Below are 24626 nucleotides of genomic sequence, written 5' to 3'. Positions count from 1 at the left end.
AAGCACTTCAAATTATATGCAGTAATTTATTCATCTATAAGATGAGAACGCTGTAAATGTAATTTAAAATATCCAAAATTCTAAAAGAAAATGTCTAATGAAGGGAACGAAACACATACTTTGCCTGAGGCTATGGTCACCAAATCTGACCATAGTAGTTTCTGTTATGCACTAATATTCTCATGTTTCCACATGTAAATTATTAATTATAAAGAATTATGTGGATGTGCGTATTCATGGGTGTTCACTAGCAAACTGGATCACAGCCAAGAGAAAAAGGATGAAAATTTTTTCTTAAACTGAAAACAGTCTCTGCTGGATAATTTAATTAGGACTAGAAACAAAGTTTTAAAACGTGTTTTATCATATGTTTTATAAACCCATAAGAAATACTGATGAATCCAGATTGGGAAATATGGTTGTAATAATATATATGCTTAAATTGCATAATTCATGATTGCTATGCTAATTATTAGGAATTATTAGGAATGAGCCTTTGAAAATAACCACTATTGTTTATCCTGAATGACTTGAAAGAATTCATAAGTTCTCCTTCAAACATGGAATTTATACAATCACAAAACTTAAATTTGAAGCGTGTATGTGTTCCATATTCCAAATCTTGGTTTTGTCTAAAGGATATCAAATCACAAATAACTTATTTTTATTTCTACTGTCTTAACTTGTTATATTAGATAAAAATATAATTTAATCTTCTGGATATGACTTGAGGACAAGAAAGACTCTAGCTCCCTCAATGTTTTGGTAGTTTAAATTTTTCATGATAACTATATCATACTAAAGAACTGTGAGGAATTTTATTTGATTAATAAATGTGGGTATAGTTTGAGTTTATTGAAAAATAAAATCTGTACTTTGTCAGAACATTTCATACTTACAGATTTTAAGTTAAATTTGTTTGAATTTTAACAGTGAACTAGGGATAAAATTTTATTTCAAGAACAATTCATTATCTGATTATCCCTTGAGATGAATGTCAAAGGGCAACCACTAAAATTATCTTTCTCCTCTTCCTTTTACTTCTCTCTTTCCTTTCCATCTCATCCTAAACCCCATCTCCCCAGGGGAGAAATGGAATTATAGAAACAAAACACTGAATTTTACATACTGCCATAAATGATGTCTTCTCTCATGAAATTGTTGTTTTTCTTTAAATCTAGCCTATCATTTCAAAAACTGTCAAATTAAGGTGAAGAGATTTAGAAGATAGGATAACTATAATAATGCATGCAACGTACATGTACCTTTATACAATGTGATTTTCAGTGAAAATGTGGATAAATAAGATTATTTATGCAAGTTAAAATTGTTCTCAGCAACTAAGTAGTTTCTTTTGAAATGCATCTTAATATTTTTTAATAACATTACAGATGAGAATTAACACAGTATTAGAAAATGTTTATAGTAAAGGTTAAATAACTGTTCAAATATTACTAAATAAGGTATTTTCTTCTAAGTAGTTTAGTCTCACATTTCTTATTTCCAATAATTCCCATTTTACTACCTAAACCACATATTAAATGGTCATCTTAGCAGTAATTACATAACTTTAATGAAAATAAAAAATAAGAATGATATTGCTGCCCTATGTGCAATAATTTTTGAAAAATAATTTGGAAATGATATAAGGTATGCATTTTTTATTTCATTTTTCTAAGTAGAAAATTTTATAGCTACACAATGTCTTAAGTGTGTTCCCATTAAAAGTATGACACAAATTTTATCATGATCATGTATAATCTTAAGTAATACCGAAGGTCAATTCTAGTGATAATGAATTATATTTTGATATAGGCTTATGAATCTAAACATGATGAGACTAGCATTGTTACATAAACATAGTTTGGACTTTGTTGACAAAATTGATTACTTTTAGAAAAGCTTCAAATGTTATGAACTGTCATTGTTGGGTTTACATTTCAATATTTTTTCAAACATTATTCAATAATATTAAACAATGGAAAAACACTGATATTAATGATGCTAAAATGGCAGAATAAAAATAGAATAATAAAAAGTATATAGTTGATGTTGGAACCAACTCTTAATTGTTCAGGCTTAAATTAATCTATCTACAGATGATTCATTCTCTTGCTCATTCTTCTCTCTTCTACTTTACACACCTTTTAGCCGTATCACTGGTACTTAGCCCCAACCAACATTGGCTGGATAGGTGAAGGGAGAAGACAGATTAATTAATATTCCCCAAACTTCAATATTTATTGCTTTTGTCAGAGTTTTATCATGCAGTTGTATGTTTGTCATTTTTTTTGTTAACTTTGCAGAACCCTAACAATCAATGATATAGACATTGTGCAAGATAAATATATTACATTTGGCAAGAGGAGGTTTAACCATGGTCTGTTAATGGTTCTCAATGGATGAGACGTTGTCAGGGCTAGAACACAGAGGACTGTAGGTACTCCTATGTGTACTTTAAGTGTATAATAAATCATGCATAATGACTTATTGATAAGTTAATAAATATATTTGAATTAATCTGTAAAGATTTTGGCTCTGGATTTTGAAAACTTTCATTTTATTAGTTTAAGATTCTATTCCAGTAGCTGATGATAACAGGAACCTCTTCAGCTGACACACGATTGGTATAATATTTAAATTTATTGGATTTTGCTCATTTTCTGAATAACCAAAGGTTGACAGTACTGATCTGAAAATAAGTTTAAAAAGTAGCTGTGATTCTGTCCTTAACTGAAATGTTTGGATTCAATTTTCAACTCACCTCAAGCTCACAATTAGCCCTGTTGACAATAACCCACTGCACTTATACAAGATGAGACAGTTTGCACCATTACTGCCACAATTGTTTTCATATAAATACTGAACACAGAAAAGGTTTAGGCACAAAGAGCAGCAGACAAACACATCTAAGATTGAAAGCCACTTTCATGAATATGCTTTGACTATAAGACCTCTAAATTCTTCACTACCTTTCAATATTTAGCTGTACATGCAGGTACTGGCAACAATCCATATACAAGTGAAATTAAAGCTTTGTGATGGAGATTTTTAACCAAAATATGTAGTTCTGAAAATTGTATATTTATTCTTTTTTTCTAAACCCACTATTAAAACAAATTTGATGTCACAAATTACAATGTGGTTTTTAAATATGGCAGTTGGACTATCCGCTTCATATGAATTGATTTTCACATTTTTCCTAAGTATTTACAACAGTTATGAATGTATTCTTCCATTCTCAGCTTCTATTATCTTCTGACAATAACTCTAAGAATTATATTTTATTATTTTAGTATACAGCCTTCATAAAATTAATACTTAGGTATGGGGTAAAGACTATGTGTGAAAAATCAGTATCAAGGTATTTTGAGAGCTGGCCCATTTCTTTTGCTGATAATCCCATCTCCTTTGCCATTAGTCCTTAGCAATGATTGACTTTTTTTTTTTTTTTTAGAAGAAGAGTAGGCAAAATGAACAGACGAACTTTTAAAAAAATTTTTTTGACCAAGCAAGTAACTGATTACTTGAGTTACTTAACATAATGTTTTGATAAATGTTCTTACAGTTGAAAAAAATATAGTCAAAAGCACAGAAAACAAGGTGGCATGTAGTTAAATTTAAAGGGCCTGGACTAGCCCCCAAAACCAGCTGTCTTGGAGTTATGATCTGCTGGCCCAATTCCTGGTAAGAAATGTATTAATGATTATGACCCCCAGGAATTTGGAGCAGTTACCATAGAGAGACCAATACTTTCTGAATGGGAAAATGCTGGTAAGTCTCCCAGTGTAACTTTACTCTTCTGGTCAGAGTAAATGAATTAAAAGACAAATGTTTGAATAAAGGCAATATAGCAAGAGGCAATAAGCTGGAGAAGAATCATTATGAGAAGACATAAGATGTTATTAGGGTTTGAAAGAAAACAAAAACTAAAGAGCATTTGGGGATAGAGGAACAGATAGGAAAGAAATAGAAAAAAAAGGAATAAGAAAAATGTGAAACTATAATGCTAAAATATTCAACATATTTATAGTATTTTGGGACCCCAAAGATATAAGTAAAACACAAGTAGCTAACGCAAAAACTATAATTTGTAATTATAAGTATTTTTTGAAGGAAGAAGCAAAAATGTAGTAGATATAACTATATACAGAAAATGTGCTATTTTAATAACAAAAGAGACATTGTTTAATGCAAATAATTTTATTATATATTTACAAGTAATCTGACATTGGGTAGAAGAAATACCTACAATATCATTTTAATATAAAATGACAAATGACTTTAATAAATTAAAATGACCATTTTTACTGAAAAATTAAATAGCAATCATGTAAAAATAATTTTATCAGTAAATTTTTCAGTATACCAGTTTAAATATAGCACAGATGGGTTCCTTGAGTGTCCAAAGAAATAATGGACAAAGCATATGTGTTATCAAGTAGATATGATTTGGTGGACCGTGAGAATGAGATTCAGTAAATTAAGAAAGCAAGATGAATGGTTGGTTTCAGGTCCTTTTAGTTATTGGTACGAAGGAAGAGAATGCTGAGAATGTGACATTAATTGGTGATAAATGGTGGTACCCTGTTACCTTCTGTGGGGAGGAGCAGTGAATTCAATGAATCAAAGAATTCCAGAATAATAGAGATGGGTGAGCAAGAAGTGCTCAGTGTTCATATCATGTGTAGAAATGAAATAACAACTATGGTTTAGTGCTTCAGAATACTCTACCATTTTCTAAACCTTACAATATTTTAACCTTTGAATTGGCAGGTAATTTGAAGTAAGTTATCATTACATTCACAGGTTAAAACATTAATGTTAATGTAATCTAGATGGAACCACCATAAGACAGTTAATTTTCACAAATAACAATTAGGCTAAAACAACCACATGTACAGAGTATATAATAAAATACAAACAACTTACAACCTTAAAGAACTTAATATTTAACTCTAGTGATTTTTATTTAATAAGGTTTGATAAATTTTATCTTAAACGTGCAAACAGAAAAGGGCACAATTGGTTCCACCGAGATTGTACCAAATAACAAATCAGAGGCGGGATCTGATACATCCTTAGATTGAAAGAATGTAAGGTGCACCACTTAGAAATTAAATGAGATCCTGCCAGGGAGGCTTTGTTTAAGCTGCTGTTACCTTGATATTCATCGTAGAAAGCCAAAATGTACAAATATGTTTGGTCCCTATGTAGGACTAGCCACACCAATTGTGCTTACAGTTTATTTTGTTTTGTATTTACATTCATATAACATAGATACCAGTATAAAAAAACTTGTCAAGAAAACATCTTTTCCACAACACAAAATACCAGTATTTTGCCAAGGAGCTGTTATTCCAATTATTCAAGTATGCCAATGTTATTTGTTTGAAGCAAAGAAGCAAAGATACTGGCCACATGTAGCATTAACCATGCAGTTGTTAACAATACAGGCTAAGGATGATGAGGCTTCTTTGAGAGCTGCCACACATCCGCAAATGTTAACTGATTTCCCTTACCTCATCCAGATTGGTTTTTGAACAATTTTTCTTGCCCCAGCAATTATGTAAAAATTATCAGAAAAATTACTCACTCCAAGGTCACCTGAGCCACAGCGTCCATTGAACTGTATCCATTTTCCATGAAAATCTCTGTATACCGGCCCATCTTGATTGCCTCTAGCCATTCACCTACTGATCTGTAGGCCCCAGATCCTAGTGGGCTATGTTCTGCCAATAAATTAGATACTCTAAAACACATAAAACATGAATATTAAAAGTAACAATTTAATTCTTTTATAACAAAGTTTACTATAATGTTAACTCATATTCAATGGATCTTTGAGTCTGTAAGTATATTTATAGAGGAAAAATATGAAAATGCTAATATGGAAGAAAATAATTTAAAATACAGGAGAACACAAAATCAATCTACTGAGATTATTTTATCCATAATTAATGAGGACTTAACATGAGGACTTACTAATAAGTAAACTTTACGTAAAACAAAACAATAGCTAAACATTTTATTGAGTACTAATAGATGAACACAGAGAATTTTTAGGACAATAAAACCACTCTGTATAATAGTATAATGGTGGACACATTTGTCTAAATCTGTAAAATGTACAACACCAACAGTGAACTCTAATGTAAACTATGGGCCGTGGCTGATAATTACGTGGAAATACAGGTTCATCAATGGTAACAAATGTGTCATTCTGGTGGTTGATGCTGGTAATGGGGTGGGGGAAGGCTACATATGTGTAGGGTAAGGAGTACGTGGGAGATCTCTGCACCTTCCACTCAATTTTGCTGTAAACATAATATTTCTCTAAAAATCAGTCTACTAAAATTTGTCATGTAGTGATTTAGATAGGCTACTCTTTGTTCATGAAGGTAAGAAAAGCGCTACCCACTATAGATATGTGGGATAATTTGTGCAAAGCCAATCGATTTTTCCTAGAGGAACTTACTGACTTCCTAGAGGAACTTATGCTCATTTAAGTAAATTTATCTGGAAGTTAAGAAACTATTTATTCTTTATTTTACACTTTCACACAGAGTGTTTCTTAATTCACCTAGGAGTGGTAGAGCATGAGAAACAAAATGTAACCCCAAATATGAAACAAAACTTAATAGAATCAACTAAATCAATAGACACTTTTAATGACACTACATTCATACTCTTTGGCCAATAATAATAATGATATAATGATGATGATGACTTTTAGAAATGTATCTTAAGGGAATAATCAGAAAAAAATGGCAAAAGGGAACTAAATATTAAAAATAATTTACATGCCCATCATGTAAATTTACATAATTTACATGTGAAATTTACTTAAGTAAATTGTAACTATAAGAAAAAGGACACAAATACCTTTCTCTCTACTCAGGTTCTCTCTACTTTCTCACATTCCATTTACCCTTAAGTATAGTTTCTTCAAAAGCAATTTTATAAAAATTACTCTAGTTGAGATGGGCAATGATCTCTCTTTTGCCAAAATCTGTGAGCACTTTTCAAACTACAAAATGACCGACCTCTTGGAAACATTCAACCAACCCCACTACCACCTCCTACCTCACTCTTGAAATCCTACTGTGTCTCAACATTGTTTAACTCACAATTGTGTGTGTGTGTGTGTGTGTGTGTGTGTGTGTGTGTGCTGGATTCTCCTCAATCTCTTTTGCCTGCTAGTCTTTTTTTTTTTTTTTTTTTCCTGAGTTTAAAACTCTAAGGGAGCCAGGACTTGGCCCTCTATTTTTCTATTTAGGCTATAACTCCACTATAGACAATTTTATTCACTTTCATGTCTTTAAAAAGTATCCACTTTTTAAAAATTTTTGTTTCCAGACTAAGATTCTTCTATATACATATGCCTATTTTGTACCTCCATATTTCTCAGAGAAATATGGCCCCAGGTCCAAGACCACACTCCTCATCTCCACATCCGTGTGCTCTTGAAGTTCTCCCCATTATATAGTATGATGCAACAGTTCACCTCTTCCCTGTCCTCATTTTTCTCAAAACCTATCATTGTGCATACCATCTATTCAACTTCCAATATATTGTACAGCCGACCAGTTCTCTCCCATTCAATATTAATACCACTTTATTTCAAGATATCATCATGTCTCGCCTGCACAATCTAACCTTCTAGTATTCATCTTGAATTCAACTCTCACTCCCCACTCCAAAACCAAACACACAATTGGTTTTGAAGTTTTTATTTTGTTCAGCGTCTCTCTCCCAACAGTGCATTGGCTTCATAAAGGCAAATACTTAGGTCTATTTGCTTAATGCTGTATCCTCAGCACCTAGCCCACAGCATGACCCAGAGTATAAAGGTGAATAGATGTTGGATGAATAAATGCATATGTTATAGTGATTTTTAGCCATTAGGCATGAATTGTGAGAAAGAGAATTGCAGAAAGAAACAGTTGGAGAGTAAGATCTTGAAGTTGAAGTTATGAAAGAATTGCAATTTTGATAATAGCAAGGTCTAGAATATAAGCATGGAAAGGAAAGTACAAGGTAGATTTGAGAATAAAATCATTAAAGGAGAAAAATTCAAGATATTTAGAGATACTGGAATATCATCTACATGGTTATTGAAGTCGTCAGCTCTTGTGACATAGGTAGGGATGGAGAAAGGGCGAGACAATGGACCAGGAACTAACAATTTCTAGAGTCAGGATATGCAGATGACTGAATAAAGGAAAGGTAGTGAGTGGTACAGTTGGTCTCAAAGCAAAATTTGTTTAAACAAAACCTAGAAAGCTGAATCCTATATATTGCATACAAGGAAATAAGAAAATTACTTAGAAATTCTTAAATGCTCTCAAGCTATAATAATGATGCCTATATAAATTAATAAAATTTAGAACATTAAGTATGTTTTTACACCTTCTGTATGTCCATTTGTGACAATGTAATATAAGTCAAACAAGTAGATGAGAGAAAGTCTTAATATTTTACGTGACAATAAGCAATTTAAAAGCAGCTATTTAGGGAACAACATAAGGAATAATTGCTAAGAAGATACATTCTCCATTTGCTACCACAGGAAGTTAATGATGCTTGAACAGGGTTTAAAGATTCATTCCTCATTTGTATTTAAAATGACTTTTCATCTAGTAAACAAATGTTATGTCAGAATCATAGAACTTTCATAACTTTATTAACAAATTGTTTCTCATTTGGTCCATGCTAATAGATAGCCAATTTAGTTATTAACATACACTTTCTTGTAAAAATAGACAACTGCCTCAAACATAGTGAAAATAACAATCTGGTAAATTTTCTAGTGCAAAATCAAACTGATTTATTTTTTGAGAAGATAATTCTGTTTTTCAGAAAAACAGAAAGGCATGCTTTACAAATATGAAATATTATTTAAATGCATTCATGTGCTATTCAGAAAAGTAAAAAATATGCTCGTTTACTCCCCAAAATTTTCTCCACAAGATTACTCATTGATCAGTTTTAAATCTCATTCAAACTACACACTAAATAATTAACCAAAAATCTGTGTGCAACTGGATAAGAGCAAAAGGGTCCCTAAAATTGTCAATGTTTCTAAAATATGGATACTAAAATGTATTCTAAATAAATGAAAGAGTAATTATTGCTAGATATCTCTGGTTTAAAATGTATCAGTGCTTAATTGGCTTTTTCTTATGTTATAATCTTATATTCCTCCTCCTCACCTATCTTCCAAAATGCGTGAAAATACACACATTTAAGTATTTTTTTTTATGCTACCTGAATGTGGCTATAGTTCATTTTTCTGAAACCTGGCATGTCACACTATTAGATTAGGTATAGGTGATTTTAAATATCATTTAGTCACATATTTCATTCATCGTAAGAGAGTAGCATGCAAAAACTGTATCCAAATAAATTAGTGTCATATAGATTCACAGATTAATGTCTACACAAGAATGATTTAATTAATAAAATATTTGTAACATCAATCTGAATTAGCTACATCCTGGAGAATCACTCGGATCTGGCCTTGTACCTGCATGATGCATTAACCAGCGTCTTCAGACTACTTGGGTTACGTATCAGCTTGTCCAACATGTTGACTATTTCATCAAACTTGGGCCTGCTATTTCGGTCTTTCTGCCAGCAATCCAGCATTAACTGATAGAGAGCAGCAGGACAATCCATGGGGCTTGGCAGACGATAGCCTTCCTCTACTGCTTTAATCACCTGTATAAAGCAAAACAGAACCAGCACCCCAACACCACAAATTTAGTATAGAATAGCTTTAAAAATGTCCCACGGTCCAACTTTTATCCTTTCTTTTTTTTTTTTTTTTCTTCTTTTATTATTATTTATTATTATTAAACTTTAGGTTTTATGGTACATGTGCGCAATGTGCAGGTAAGTTACATATGTATACATGTGCCATGCTGGTGTGCTGCACCCACCAACTCGTCATCTAGCATTAGGTATATCTCCCAGTGCTATCCCTCCCCCGTCCCCCCACCCCACAACAGTCCCCAGAGTGTGATGTTCCCCTTCCTGTGTCCATGTGTTCTCATTGTTCAATTCCCACCTATGAGTGAGAATATGCGGTGTTTGGTTTTTTGTTCTTGCGATAGTTTACTGAGAAGCAATGGCAACAAAAGCCAAAATTGACAAATGGGATCTAATTAAACTAAAGAGCTTCTGCACAGCAAAAGAAACTACCATCAGAGTGAACAGGCAACCTACAAAATGGGAGAAAATTTTCGCAACCTACTCATCTGACAAAGGGCTAATATCCAGAATCTACAATGAACTCCAACAAATTTACAAGAAAAAAACAAACAACCCCATCAAAAAGTGGGCGAAGGACATGAACAGACACTTCTCAAAAGAAGACATTTATGCAGCCAAAAAACACATGAAAAAATGCTCACCATCACTGGCCATCAGAGAAATGCAAATCAAAACCACAATGAGATACCATCTCACACCAGTTAGAATGGCAATCATTCAAAAGTCAGGAAACAACAGGTGCTGGAGAGGATGTGGAGAAATAGGAACACTTTTACACTGTTGGTGGGACTGTAAACTAATTCAACCCTTGTGGAAGTCAGTGTGGCGATTCCTCAGGGATCTAGAACTAGAAATTCCATTCGACCCAGCCATCCCATTACTGGGTATATACCCAAAGGACTATGAATCATGCTGCTATAAAGACACATGCACACGTATGTTTATTGCGGCATTATTCACAATAGCAAAGACTTGGAACCAACCCAAATGTCCAACAATGATAGACTGGATTAAGAAAATGTGGCACATATACACCATGGAATACTATGCAGCCATAAAATATGATGAGTTCACGTCCTTTGTAGGGACATGGATGAAATTGGAAATCATCATTCTCAGTAAACTTTTATCCTTTCTTATCCTTACTCTTGCAATAACAACTAGCATTACTGTCTTTAAAATCCACGGCTATTTCCATTTGCTGCAAAATACAACATAAAATAAATATACTATGATAATATAAAAAGAGAGGCTTTCTTCACGTATTATAAATAAAATAAATGGTAATCATTTTTTCTTAAAATCTTGGTAAACGGTGATTTGTAAAATTAATTGACATAAAATATACAGTTCATGTTTTATTTATCCTTGCACTCCAGAATCAAATAGAGATTAAATTTTCTAGTGATTTTTCTGAAAAGTTAATGTCTTTTTAATGAAAAAATATGTGCACAGCCACATTTTTAAAGTAATAGAACTGTAATTTTACTTCAAAAGAGACTTTTGGATGGTAAATGATGGATAAGTCAAAGGCTAAATTAGCATAACTGTCTCATGTATCATTTAATAATGTCAAGGTCTGACTGTTTATTATCATCTGCTGATTTCTGTCAGGAATCTGGAATGACTGTCTAGTAGCACAAGAATTATACATATTCTTGATTTTAAATGTAACCGCACATATGAGTATCAGCCTAATTGTGAGGTCATTTTATCAAAAACATTTGTAATGTTGCTGCCCCCATCAAAATACCCAACTTAAGAAGAAATTTGTTTATGCTACCAAACACAGCAATACAGGTTTATTTTATTATTAAAATTCAAATATTTGAGTGATACTAAAACAAGTATTAATGAGCATATTTCTCAATATCTTATTTTGCGTATTTCTTTAACAATTAGTCTTAATTACATTTTTTCACAAAGAATTCAGAATTGATTTGATAAATGGAAAAAATAATTAGAATAGGAAATTTACAAAGATAATTTTAATTTTTTTTCTTTTTCTGCTGGCACATAATAATTGTACATATTTATGGAATACAGAATGATCCTTCAACACAGGTATAAAATATATAATGATCGAATTAGGGCAATGGGCATGCCCATTACCTCAAACATTTATTACCTGTGTTGTGAATATTCAAAATCCTCTCTACTAGCTTGTATACAAGAAGTTATTGGTAAGCATATTAACCCCACAGTGCTGCAGAACACAAGAATTCATTCCTTCTACCTCGCTGTAATTTCGTATCCCTTAACCAGAATCTCCCCCTCCTCCCTTCCCCTTCCCCTTCGTGGCCTCTGATAGCCACATTGTACCTTTCTACTTCCATAAACTTATTTTTTTTTCAAAGACAATTTTTAAGCATTGGAAGGAAAGCATTCTCCTAATGATAAATAAAATGGCACCTGACCCAGTGCAGTGGCAGATGGAAAGAAGATTAAACAGTACTTTTAAAAGACATAGGAGTAGAGAGGATAGGAAAGTAGTTAAAACCAAGCAAATTCAAGCCTATCACATTGGATGGTAATTTCTGTTAACTTTAGGCAAGCACATTTCTCAGGGTAGAAAATGTTGTCAGATATATTTTGGGACTTCTTTTATTTGAAGTGAGCAGAGAACACCCAGATGGCAATTTGCAGGAATCTGGCTAGAGCATAGGAGATAGCTGGACTGATAATATAAAGGTAAGGGTCATCAGCACTTGGCCATAGCTGATGTAGTTTATATCCCCCCTGGAAAAGCATATAATAAAGATTCTTAGAAATACCAAAAGTTAAGTGCAAGCAAAGAAATAAAAAGTACTCAAGGACTCCAAAATTAAATGGTCAGATAAATTGAATAACTGAGCAAAAGACCTAAGAGCAGCCTACTACCTTAGTTAATTTACCTCAAAAACAATATAGTAATTATAAGGCAAACTCCAGGAGATAATGTTTTCAGTAATTATAACATACAATTAACATAGCTGATTAAAATTTATACATATTGAGAAATAAAGTAATAAAACAACAGATATATGAGAAACATACTAGCCAATAATTTAAGAAAGAAATTTAAAAATTATCATTTATACGCATATGTTGATAGAAGTTTATTTATTTGTTTGCTGATTATAAGATTTTCCATTGCTGATAAGGACAGTTTTTATTCCCTTTAACAGCATATATATATCAAAATAAAGCATCCTAATATAAATGGCTTAAGTCGTGTAATATATTTGCTATGCAGTGAGAATAGTAATTCTTATTTATTCAAAACATGGTTTATTTCATAATTTGCCCTTTCACCAAAGCTGCTACCAATTAATTCGATTTTTTTCTTTAGCATCTTTTTTTTCAATAATCCTTCCTCCACTAAGCACAACAATACAGATGTTTAGTTTAAACACCTTAAGAAGTTATTTGACCTGTGAAGATATTTCTAGAATTTATTTCTTAATCGGTCTTATTTTTGGGTAAATTTATACTTAGAAATATAATGCTCTGTTTCTATATCAACTTAGAACTGGGTCCAGGTAATTCGGTCGTGAAATTTAATTATAAATTAATTGTTCGAATTTATTTTAAAAACAGATTTGGAACTATAACTTCACATTTTATATTAGAAGTTTCCTTTTTTTTTCCATTTCTAATGATTGTTTATAATAGTTTTGGGGGAAATAGATAGCATTACTACTCTGGTAGGTTGTAAAATGATGGAAATCTACCAAAAATGACCAAAGTGCAATTTAGGTGTTCATTTTCCCATGCAACTTATAACATATAACCAAATGAGTTATAATCTCGATGGACTTTCTCATTACTATTAGATTTGTTGATACAGGTGGCTGAGATGAACAAAGCAAAGAAAAGACAATTAGAATGAGAATTTTTACAGGCAAGCTGGCACCAGTTCAGATGTGCTATATCTGAAATAGTATAATATGCTATGCATTTTCTTGGCATTAACATGTAAACTAATAGTCTGAACACAATACTGCCTCTCTTTCCAATTCCTAAAAACATAACTTAGCCCCCTATATGGTATTATTCATTTGATGGCAGGGTGGCTCTCTGGGCTCCTTCTATCACATAAGTGTCATTGGGTTAGCATTTTTAGGTGTATATACCTATTGTGGGTATGGTTGCTTTTCCCGCCCACAGATCCTCAGCCAGCAATAGGAGTTTTGAAAGGCTTTATTCACAAACACAGAATTCCACATAGTTTATCACCCATCCAGAGTATGCCTTTTGCAATAAAGAGTGTATGAGGACTTAACTATCACAAATAGTTAAGTCCTCACTTAATATCATGGATACGTTCTGGAAACTGTGACTTTCAGTGAAACAAAGTATAATGAAACCAATTTAACTATAACTTTGTTGATATAAGCAAGAGTTAAGTTCTTAGGGCATATTTCTGGTCACAAAAACATAACTAAACTTCTAATAAAGACCCAAAACACCTCTGTTATTAAACACTGAAATAAATGTGAGCTATACATACATTTAAGAAAAAGTGACAAAAACAAGTAAGATAATTGCTTATTTGCTTATTCCAGTTTAGGGCTGCAGGTGGCTGGAGCCTATCCCAGGAGCTCAGGGCACAAGGTGGGAAACAACCTTGGCCAGGACACCATCCCTTTGCAGGACACACTCACACTCATGCCACACTCACTTGGACTGGGACCATGTAGACACACCAATTAATCTAAAGGGCATATCTTTGTATACGGAAGGAAACCCACACAGACATGGGGAGAACCTGCATGCTCCACACAGACAGTGGCCCTGGCTGTGAGTTGATATATTTGTTTTCCTTATCAACATTATAACAAAGTGCTGTTGAACAAAATTATGTCATTCCAAGAACTTTTATACTTCAGGAAGTGCTGATAAATTTGTCACAACTCACTCTCCCTGGGGGAGGACAAATTTGTAATATTTGTATCGTGACATGGTGTAAATACTCTCTCTATGCCAATTATAAGCTACTAACATGGTCTCATTCAAGTAGAAATATTCTAAAAATATGCTAGCTGGTACAAGCTTGTTGGAGCACACCAGCACACATAGCTCATTATCCAGAAGCAACAAGACACAGCTGAAGCACCAACATGGAGACAAGATTCTGAAAGTATGGGTGTTATTCTTCATGTTGCGGTATATATATAGTCAGAGACTTCTGTGTTGTGCTCCATTCCCAGTGACTCTTGCCAGAAAACACAGCAAAGCTCCATTGAACTAACAGTTAAGAATTACTCACGCAAACAGATCAGAAGAAAGGAAGTCACCATAATGGCAAGGATAACTGATACTGAGCAGCAGGAAGCAGTTGGACTTCTTTCTCACAGTTGGGGCAGGGAGAAATACATGTGAAACCCGCAAGAATGAGGAATTAGATCAGACCACCAGTTAAGCCACCAGGACCTGCCAAGATCATAGTGAGGGGGATTCAGAGTGGATAGTGGAGGAGGGGGAGGATAAGGACCAGGTGAGGTCCTAAGATCAACTATAGCTACAGGCTGCAGTTCATTTAGTAACCTGCCTCTTCTGAATTCTTTCTTAGGAGGAAGTGCCCACAGAACCATGAAACAGATGCTTTCTGAACCTATGCGAAGTAGGTGTGTCATGGCAAGAGAATAGAGCATGGCAGTCATAAACATTTGTCCCTAGGCTCTTCACCTGCAGAGATAGTAATTGGCCAACAACGCTAGCTGCTGTGCTCTAAAGCCCTTCATCACATGTGCACCTGCATAAAGCTTTCTTTATGAACGTTGCTTCCAGGCAATTACGGAGTATGGCAAGGATAATAAGACTCCTTTAGAACAGCATTTCTTCTCCATAGCTTGCACCCAATCATCCTTCCTTCCTTCCATCTCTACTGTACCTAGGGACATACCTGTGTCACAGTCGGACATCTATCCCGGCTTCCCTTCATCCCTCCTCAATTTTTCTTAGAAAAATTTTCCTTAATATCTAATTATTTCCTGTTGACATAGGCTTCTTGGAGGGCCTAGACTGGCCTATGGATTGTGTCAGTCATAGCCATGCAGACTGTTTGTAATTATCTAAATTCATCCATATTACAAATCTACAAGATAAAAGTTATTATACACATTTCACATATGAAACACCTCAGGTTCCAAATAATTAGAAGGTTTAAGAAATTGCCCATCTTTAACAGCTAAGAAGTGGGGGTGGCAGGATTCACAAATTAAGTATTTTTGTCATGAAAACCTGTGGTCTTTCCATCCTGGTGCTGAGTCACACCATCGAAATTAGAAATTATCATCACTACACTTCAACACACACCAAATAAAATAATTTGACAGAGATATGAATGTCACCCTATAGAATCATATTTATTTGCATCATAAATAAATATACATATGAACGCCACCCTATAGAATCATATTTATTTGCACCATAAATAAATACATATTTACATATTATATATATTTACATTTATATAAATTATTGTGTGTGTATATATATATGCTATATATCTCTCTCTCCAGAATTAAAAGGAGCTATTTTGGAAGATAGTGCATTCTTCATCACAGGAGATGTGAAAATGTAGGCTTGAAAACTGAGTGGCAGGAAGATTAGGAAGATTATAGGAATTCAAGCATCAGCTGTGTGTTTCCATGAATTAAGTTCTATCTAGGGCTTGAGTACCTATGTTGCTAGGCATTTACTTGAAATCTCACATATAGGAGCTGTTACTATGAGATATGAAGCTCCCTACAAATGACTAGTTTATGAATATATTTCTGGAAGTAAACCCAGATGACATAGAAATAGTTTCAGATATATCAGTTTTATTCTAAGATTCTAAGATATATCAGTTTTCATTCTAAGATAGTTATTAAAGATATATTGAGTATGCTTTTTTCTTAGTGCATCAATCTTAGATCAGTAGACTTCCAGAGATTAAAGAGCTCTTAGAAATCTTCTGTTGAAGCCTATTCCCTTTATAATCATTGAAACTGACCAAGAGTTGTAGAATCCAAGATGACTGGTTTAAGTCCAAGATTTTTGTTTTGTTGTTGTTGTTAAACAGCCAGGTACAGAAATTTTGAGCTGAAGAAGTGATAATTTTTTATGTGTCATTTTTTCAAAGCATAAGAATTTTTATGAGGCTACTACTTCCTAAAATAATTACTTACATCCGAGGGTGGCGTTATCCTTAAAAGATGAATATTCTTTGGTCAAAGACACTCATTTTAGATTATATAGCAATGAGGCAAAGGAGTCAAATAATTTGCTTACTGTCAAATCTTAGTAATTTGCAGTATTTGGATGAGAACTAAATTCCTCATATCCCTTCTTTAGTTAATTACAACATACTGACTCTTTGTTTTAGCAAGAAATATGTCAATAATATAAGCAATATACATAAACATATGTACATAAACATATGTACACATATACATAAATATACATATACATAAATATACATAAACATATGTACACATATACATATGTACACACATTCCTTATATGTTTATGTATGTTACTTATATACATATAATTTATACTGCTGATATATGTATATATGTATATCTGGCACATCAGAAATGAAACAAAGAATAGAAGGAGGAAGAGAGGCACACCCAGTACAAAGCTAGTTGATCTTTTCTGCAGTCACATAGTCTTTCTACTTTACAAGTAATATCTGGGCCAACAGAAGTAGTAATAAAATGACTGGATTAAAACTGGCTAGAAAAAGAAAGCACAGAACCTGACTTCCTAAAACCAAAAAAGGCAAAAATACTTCTAATATAAGAAGATTAAAAAAGAGATTACTTAAATTGGTTTTTAAAATATTGTGCAATCTATGCCCTTAGTAGAACCTATACAGTCATATACTCTGCAATAAATATAAGAGAAAGACCTTGTCACTAAAAATAAAAATGCAACAAAATGAAATCTTTAGTTTTTATTTTAGCTTCTGAAAAATGTTGACATTTAAAGTGTTTACTATCAATAAATAGGCTTCTACTGACTACATGATATTATCTTAGCTTCTGAGCTTGAATAAGAGTTCATGGTCTGGTATTTACCTAAAATCTCCTTAGTTGTTCTAGTTTATTTTCATTATTGTCATTACAGGTTTTCTTCCTGATGGAAGAGGCAATCCTAAATCAAAAGACTCCTACTGCTGCATTTTGTCCTCCTGACACAGAGGAAGATCTCCTCTGTGAGATTTAGATTATCCGGCATGTCTTGGTAACGTAAGAGTTTCATGGTGGCAAAGCCCTTTAAGAATCAGCTAGTATCTTGAATGCAGAGATTATGGAATATATCATTTGAAATTGCCAAATCAACACTTCTACTTTGTTTTCTGAGAATTTTTCTCCAAAGAAATATTTAGTGATTGTAATCATTAAATATAGTTGATTTGTCATGTTTCTTGGATACAAAATTTGGACAGAAATTAAGGCATAGGAAATTTAGTGCTGTATCTGAAAACTAAAATGCCACTTATGAACTAGCTGAGAAAGTAACAATGCATGCATTGGACATTGTATTATAGACAGATATTTTAGAATGATCTTTAATTATATGATCATTTTCTGTAAACCTCATTTAAATTCTTAGAAAACCAAGTAAAAGCCAAAATATTAGTATTTTTTTCTTCCTTAAAACTTCCTGAAAAGTTACATAAGCAATTTCTAGTGTTTTTCTAAGTAATTTGAAATACAGTTATCTGAAAGAGTATCAAGACACTCAGATAGCTGAAATCAGGAAAGTAAAATTAAAGGCACAAGGAAAAATAAAAATCACAAAGAAAGCACTATGAGAGTAAAAATAGATGATACTATAATGTTAAAGAAGTGATTAAGCATTAGATAAATGAACTTTTATTCACTTATCTATGCAACTTTGTAGTGCCCATCCACAAAGAGTAGTATCATTGACTCAGCACTTTGATTATGGGATTGGCCAATGGAATTTTAGCAGACATGTTGCAGGCTGAGATGTAATTGGGCTCCTTCTTACCCTTCAGCCATTTTGCAAATGAGATCACGTTTAGGCTAGCTGCTGGTCTCAGGAGGAAAGTAATAGACTTCTGGAGGAGAGCCAAGGCATACTAATACAGACCCACTGGCCCCCAGGAACATAAGAAAGCCTAGTCAAGATGAGCAGTTATGAACATTCACCTAGCACCAGTGTTTGCACTGGTGAATAATTGTGTCTGTGACAGATACAACTGTATTAGGCATAATTCCTTATAATGTGAATGATCTGCTGCACAGCTGGGAAAAACTAATAATTCTGAGTGACAGGATCAGAATTCTAAATATCTCAAGTGTGAATAGAAGTTAACCAGGCAAATAAGGGATGAATGTTTCCCTTGAGTGAAGTAGACACATGGTAGAAACCAGTATATCAAGGCTCGCTGCCAGGATGGATTAAAATACTTTCACAAAAATTAAAGGGAAGAATGGCATTGCAATGAGGTTTAGATAAGTTAGAAATGAAACCACGCAGTGTTCTGCAGGGCCTGTTAGCATTTGGCATTTATCTGAAGAATAGAAAGTAGTAAACGGGTCTGGTCTTAGTCTAGACTAAGATCAAGATCAATCCAGAGTAATCATATATTCAATTGAACATTTTATATTTTATATTAAATTAGAAAGCTGATGTAGGACTATTGGTTAGAAATGAAAGAGAGGTAGGAGATATTGATTCAACTGGACACAGTGCGATGCTTCGATACAAAAATTCTGGAGAACCAGACTGAAATTTCTGGTATCACTTTCATTATTTCTGTGACGGTAAATAAGTCATTTAACATCTCCAAGCTTCAGTTTCTTAATTGTAAAACAGTAATAATAATAGCGTATCTCTGACACAAGGTTGTTAAATATAAGTATAAATATATGTAACAGGAATTGAATGATATAGTTTTGCCATGGTCCCGCCCCTAAAATCATAAAGCTGAAGACAATATATACCATTTTCCCAGATTTAGAGAAATGCCAGTCAGTGCTCCCCTCCCCAAGCCAAGTAAGCAGGGCATAAAGAAAACCAATTTTAGCAATTTTAAGTGACTACAAGAAGGGGAGACTCATTGTCATCCGGTGTGCTTGCTGAGAAGCAGAAATCCGTAACTCCAATTTGCTGTTTCGATCAAAGAAGAATGCTATGAAATCATTCGTGGGAAAGCTGATGTGTGACCCTGGATTTTCTTCTGGGGAAATTTGAAGAAGGCTGGCTGGAGCAGCCTGCAACAGATATCTGCAAAGAGAAGGCACTGCTAGTGCATCCAATAAGAATGTGTTTCTCTCCAAAAAAGTGGACACAGTGCTGGAACAGTAAGACACTGTCAGATGGGGAACAGACAGCAAGCGAGAGGAACTATGGAAAGTCTAAGGACATCCTCCTCCTCTAGGGGCCTTGCAGAGAAAAGGGCTTCATCAAGGGTCTTTGGAAGAGTTCAGACAGATAACCCACTTGAGAACTAATGCCTGGGCAATTTGTCTCACAGGAGGCATCAATATCCTCACATTATGAAAGCAATCGTGCCTCTTCTTTTTCTTTTCTTTTTTTTTTTTTTTTTGAGACGGAGTCTCGCTCTTTCGCCCAGACTGGTGTGCAGTGGTACAATCTCGGCTCACTGCAAGCTCTGCCTCCAGGGTTCATGCCATTCTCCTGTCTCAGCCTCCCGAGTAGCTGGGACTACAGGCGCCCACCACCACGCCCGGCTAATTTTTTGTATTTTTAGTAGAGACAGGGTTTCACCGTGTTAGCCAGGATGGTCTGACCTCACGATCCACCCGCCTCGGCCTCCCAAAGTGCTGGGATTACAGGCGTGAGCCACCGCGCCCAGCCCGTGCCTCATCTTTTCTTTTTTCTAATTTGTATTTCTTTTATTTAAAAAGTTAAACTTTTTTTCATACATTTATTGGCCATCTGCATTCCATCCAATGTATCTTGCCAAATCTTATGCTTTGCCTATTGTTTCTATTTTTCTTAATGCTTTATTAAGTCTCATTGTATAAGTACATTACACTTACGTTTATAATGCAGTATTGAAAATATTTTCTCAGTCTAAACTTGTATTTCTTACTTTTTGTTGTGCATTTTTCAACACATAAATTTATAATTTTGTTAGTGAGAACCATCAAACTCTTTTCTTAAATGGCTTATGGATTTTTCCTGTTTTTTAAAGAAAGGCTAAATATAATCAAAATTTTTCTTCTATTATTTTATATTCTGATTTTGACATTTCAATATTTATTCCACCTCACATGTATATTTTATATATACATGGTATGAAGTTGTGGTTTCATTTTGTCTTTTTTTATTATTATATTTTAAGTTCTAGGACTTCATGACTAAAACACCAAAAGCAATGGCAACAAAAGCCAAAATTGACAAATGGGATCGAATTAAACTAAAGAGCTTCTGCACAGCAAAAGAAACTACCATCAGAGTGAACAAGCAACACACAGAATGGCAGAAAATTTTTGCAATCTACCCATCTGACAAACGGCTAATATCCAGAATCTACAAAGAACTTAAACAAATTTACAAGAAAAAATCAAACAATCCCATCAAAAAATGGGCAAAGGATATCAACAGACACTTCTCAAAAGAAGACATTTATGCCCCTTCTTTTCTACCTCTCCACCCAAACCAATCCTGAAGAATCCTGATATAGACTTTGGCAGAGGAGGAGAGGCAAATATCTGACCATACTTGATTCACACTGTAGGTACCTACAGTTAGGCTAGGCCTCCAGTTGTGGAAGACACTTTGAAATGAATATGGGATTCACCTTTAGGTTGGACTAGAATTTTTAGATTGGAAAGTGAGTGTTAATTACCGGCGTTGTTGTTTCAACAAAATTCAGCTGGAGAGCTATATAGTATCTGTCTAACCAACCCTGAAGGCATGAGAGAGGGAGGTTTTATGGAGCATGGATGACAGAAATAATGGGAGTGAAAAGTGTTTCAAATAAGCACATTATTAAATTAAAACTGTTCAATATACTAGCTTTACAATGAAGTAATAAAATAGTTGGTAAAGCACTTAAAACAGTGTATGTCACATGGTAAGGGCTCAATAAATGTTAGCTGCTTTTATAATTGTTGTTTCTCAAAAGAAAAATATGAAATTTCCATATGATCCAAAATAGAAAGGGCTGTATTGAATAGTAATGATGGAAAATTACAAAGGGAAAGATTAAAGAGCCGTGTGTCAGGCATCACATAATAAACGTTGTGAATTTGAACAGAAGATTCTTTCACAGTTCCCTTAATTTTAGGATTCTATTATTGTAAGTATGAATTATTTTTCCATTGTGGGGAAAATCTGGTTTTTCTTTCAAGTTAAATAAACAATACAACTCTTCTAACATTTTTTAATTTAAAGAAACATAGACTATTCCTTTTTATCCTCTAAGAGCATCCACTATTAAATCAATATCATCATCCTTTTGGTTTGGAGTATTAGCTGCCTTTATCAAATGCAAATCATAAAAACTTGCCTGTCAGTATTCATTCTTTGGTGGCTCTTTCTTTATCTTTGAAAATGATACTGACATGAATTGAGTGAAACATCACTACAGTACAGCTAAAACTGTCTGGCAACGGACTGAGTTTTTATATAACTGTAACTTACTTTCCTTTGTAATAACTCATTTTGAGCTCCTGCATAAAGGATATTTCAACAACACAAAACAGATCAGAGAGTAAGCAAAGTATTTCATTTTCTTAAGCAACTGTCACTTTCAGAAATGAAAAACATTGTAAGTGTCTTGACTCAGAGAACAAAGCATTTAATTGTCAAGCTGAGAAACAGTAGTTCCATACTCACATCTTGATTGGTCATCTCCCAGTAGGGTCTCTCTCCATAAGACACAACTTCCCACATTACTATTCCATAACTCCAGACATCACTAGCAGAAGTAAACTTTCGGAAAGCTATTGCTTCTGGGGCAGTCCATCTGATTGGAATTTTTCCTCCCTAAAATTGAAAAAGATTTAAAAAACTTCCTACATACTTCAAATGTGCCTAGAGAAAGTGTTGCCTCACTGAAAAGATCTAGACAGAGATGTAGCATTTTTAAGTGAATCTGTTTGACAGCACACAGTCTCTTTTCACATCTCTCAGCCCATAAGCAGTTGTAGACTAACTACTAATTGGCTGTCTAGAAGGTTTCTAGTTTAAATTCTGTGCGACTACTGAAATAAGTACAGAAACCACATCTCAATTACAGTCCTCAGTATGGCAGCTCTAAGTAAGGGAAAGCAGGCAGTCAAGCAAACCAATAAGGTATACTCTCATGACTTCTTAACAAAGGACTCAAAATCCCTGGGTGCTTCATTTCTTTAATACAGAAATTGTAAGTGGAAATTATAGGTTGATGAATGTGACCCTGAGCTGTTTAGCAGTTAATAAGACAAGCATAAACATTGGAGATATATATATATATATGTGCATATATATGTGTGTGCATATATATATATATATATATTTTTTTTTTTTTTGAGACAGGGTCTCACTCTGTCTCCTAGGCTGGAGTGCAGTGGTGAGATCTCCACTCACTGTAACCCCCACCTCCCAGGTACAAGTGATTCTCATACTTCAGCCTCCCGAGTAGCTGGGACTACAGGCGCGCGCTATCATGCCTGGCTAATTTTTGTATTTTTAGTAGAAACAGGGTTTTGCCATGTTGGCTAGGCTGCTCTCCAACTCCTGACCTCAAGCGATTCACCCACCTCAGCCTCCCAAAGTGCTGGGATTACAGGCGTGAGCTACTGGGCCTAGCCTAATATTGGATATATTAAAACAAAGTTATACTTTCCCTTGATGTTGTGTTATTTCTTTTAGACTTGCTTTTCTCTTTTCCTCTGTTGTCTTATTTTTGTTTTTGTTTGGTTCAACTGTTTAAGAGGAGGGTGCCTTGTTTGACTAAACCAAATTAAAAATTATTGAAATTGGATTGGGGGAAAATCTTACCACATTATCAAGTTTTTTTTTAATGGCATAAAAATTGATTTGGTAGACTTTCTCTTAGTTCATACAATAAACACTTTAATATCATGCCTCTTTCAGGGTGAAATTATTATTCTCTTAACTTTAATAGCAGGCAAACCTAGATAACCAAATATTTCATCTACCATCAAATATATATTGAAAGAGAAAGAGGTGAAGGTGTTCAGTATTTTCTTGTAAAAAGACTAACATATGCCTTCCCATTTTGCAGGAAGGGAAAGATTTAATTTACATTGCAAGGGAAAAAATGGACTTAAATTGCTGTTTATGAACCAAAGTTTCAATATATATAAGGAAATAACAGTTTGGGGTCATACTAAAAATTATTTTGGGAATTGAAGTTAGGTTTGAATTATTTGCTCTTTAGATATATGGTAACATCATTTGAAGAAGACTTACCTGAAACTCATTCTCATTCATTAAATATTCATAGGCAAGATAGCATTATGAATCCTAGCTATGCATAGATATTCTATAATGTCTTATTAATATTCCTTTTAGAATTTTCATTTGTTGATATATTAAACCTTAGCCCATAATTTTTCTCTTGATCCTCTGATCATCCTTTGTGTCATCAATAAATCTGAAGTTCCTTATCTTCTCATCACTCAGTGTATAGATTTTCCACAGGCTGCCACTATACCCCATTTCAGAGGAATAAGCCTTGAAGGTTTCAGGTTCTCTGTCTCTCACTTTACTCTGTAGCATAACACACTAACACAAATCTTGAAAAATCTACTTTTTACACTTAACTAAGACACCCACCAATCACACTGGCAATGGATATTTGCATAACCTCAATCTTGATCAGGCCAAATTTATTAAGGGTAACTCTATTCCCAAGAGAA

The 24626-nt window shown here is 33.8% G+C and overlaps 1 protein-coding gene across 8 annotated transcripts in view; it reads right to left on the bottom strand.

Moving 5' to 3' along the window:
• EPHA5 (EPH receptor A5) overlaps positions 1-24626 on the bottom strand; it is a 353938-nt gene that overhangs the window by 5464 nt on the left and 323848 nt on the right. For 7 of the 8 annotated variants that reach the window (XM_054485823.2, XM_054485824.2, XM_054485826.2 and 4 more), the window contains 3 exons: positions 22597-22746; positions 9530-9723; positions 5597-5752 (listed from right to left, as the gene is read on the bottom strand). In XM_054485823.2, the coding sequence (XP_054341798.1) occupies positions 5597-5752; positions 9530-9723; positions 22597-22746 (500 nt within the window). Of the gene's footprint in view, positions 1-4301; positions 5753-9529; positions 9724-22596; positions 22747-24626 lie in introns of those variants that run through there. The other variant, XM_054485828.2, reaches the window with a different exon arrangement.

Source organism: Pongo pygmaeus, chromosome 3, assembly GCF_028885625.2.
Source record: "Pongo pygmaeus isolate AG05252 chromosome 3, NHGRI_mPonPyg2-v2.0_pri, whole genome shotgun sequence".
In the NCBI taxonomy this organism is placed as follows: Eukaryota; Metazoa; Chordata; class Mammalia; order Primates; family Hominidae; genus Pongo; species Pongo pygmaeus.
Note: the sequence above shows the minus strand (reverse complement) of the source record. Positions and strands in the feature narration are given on the sequence as shown.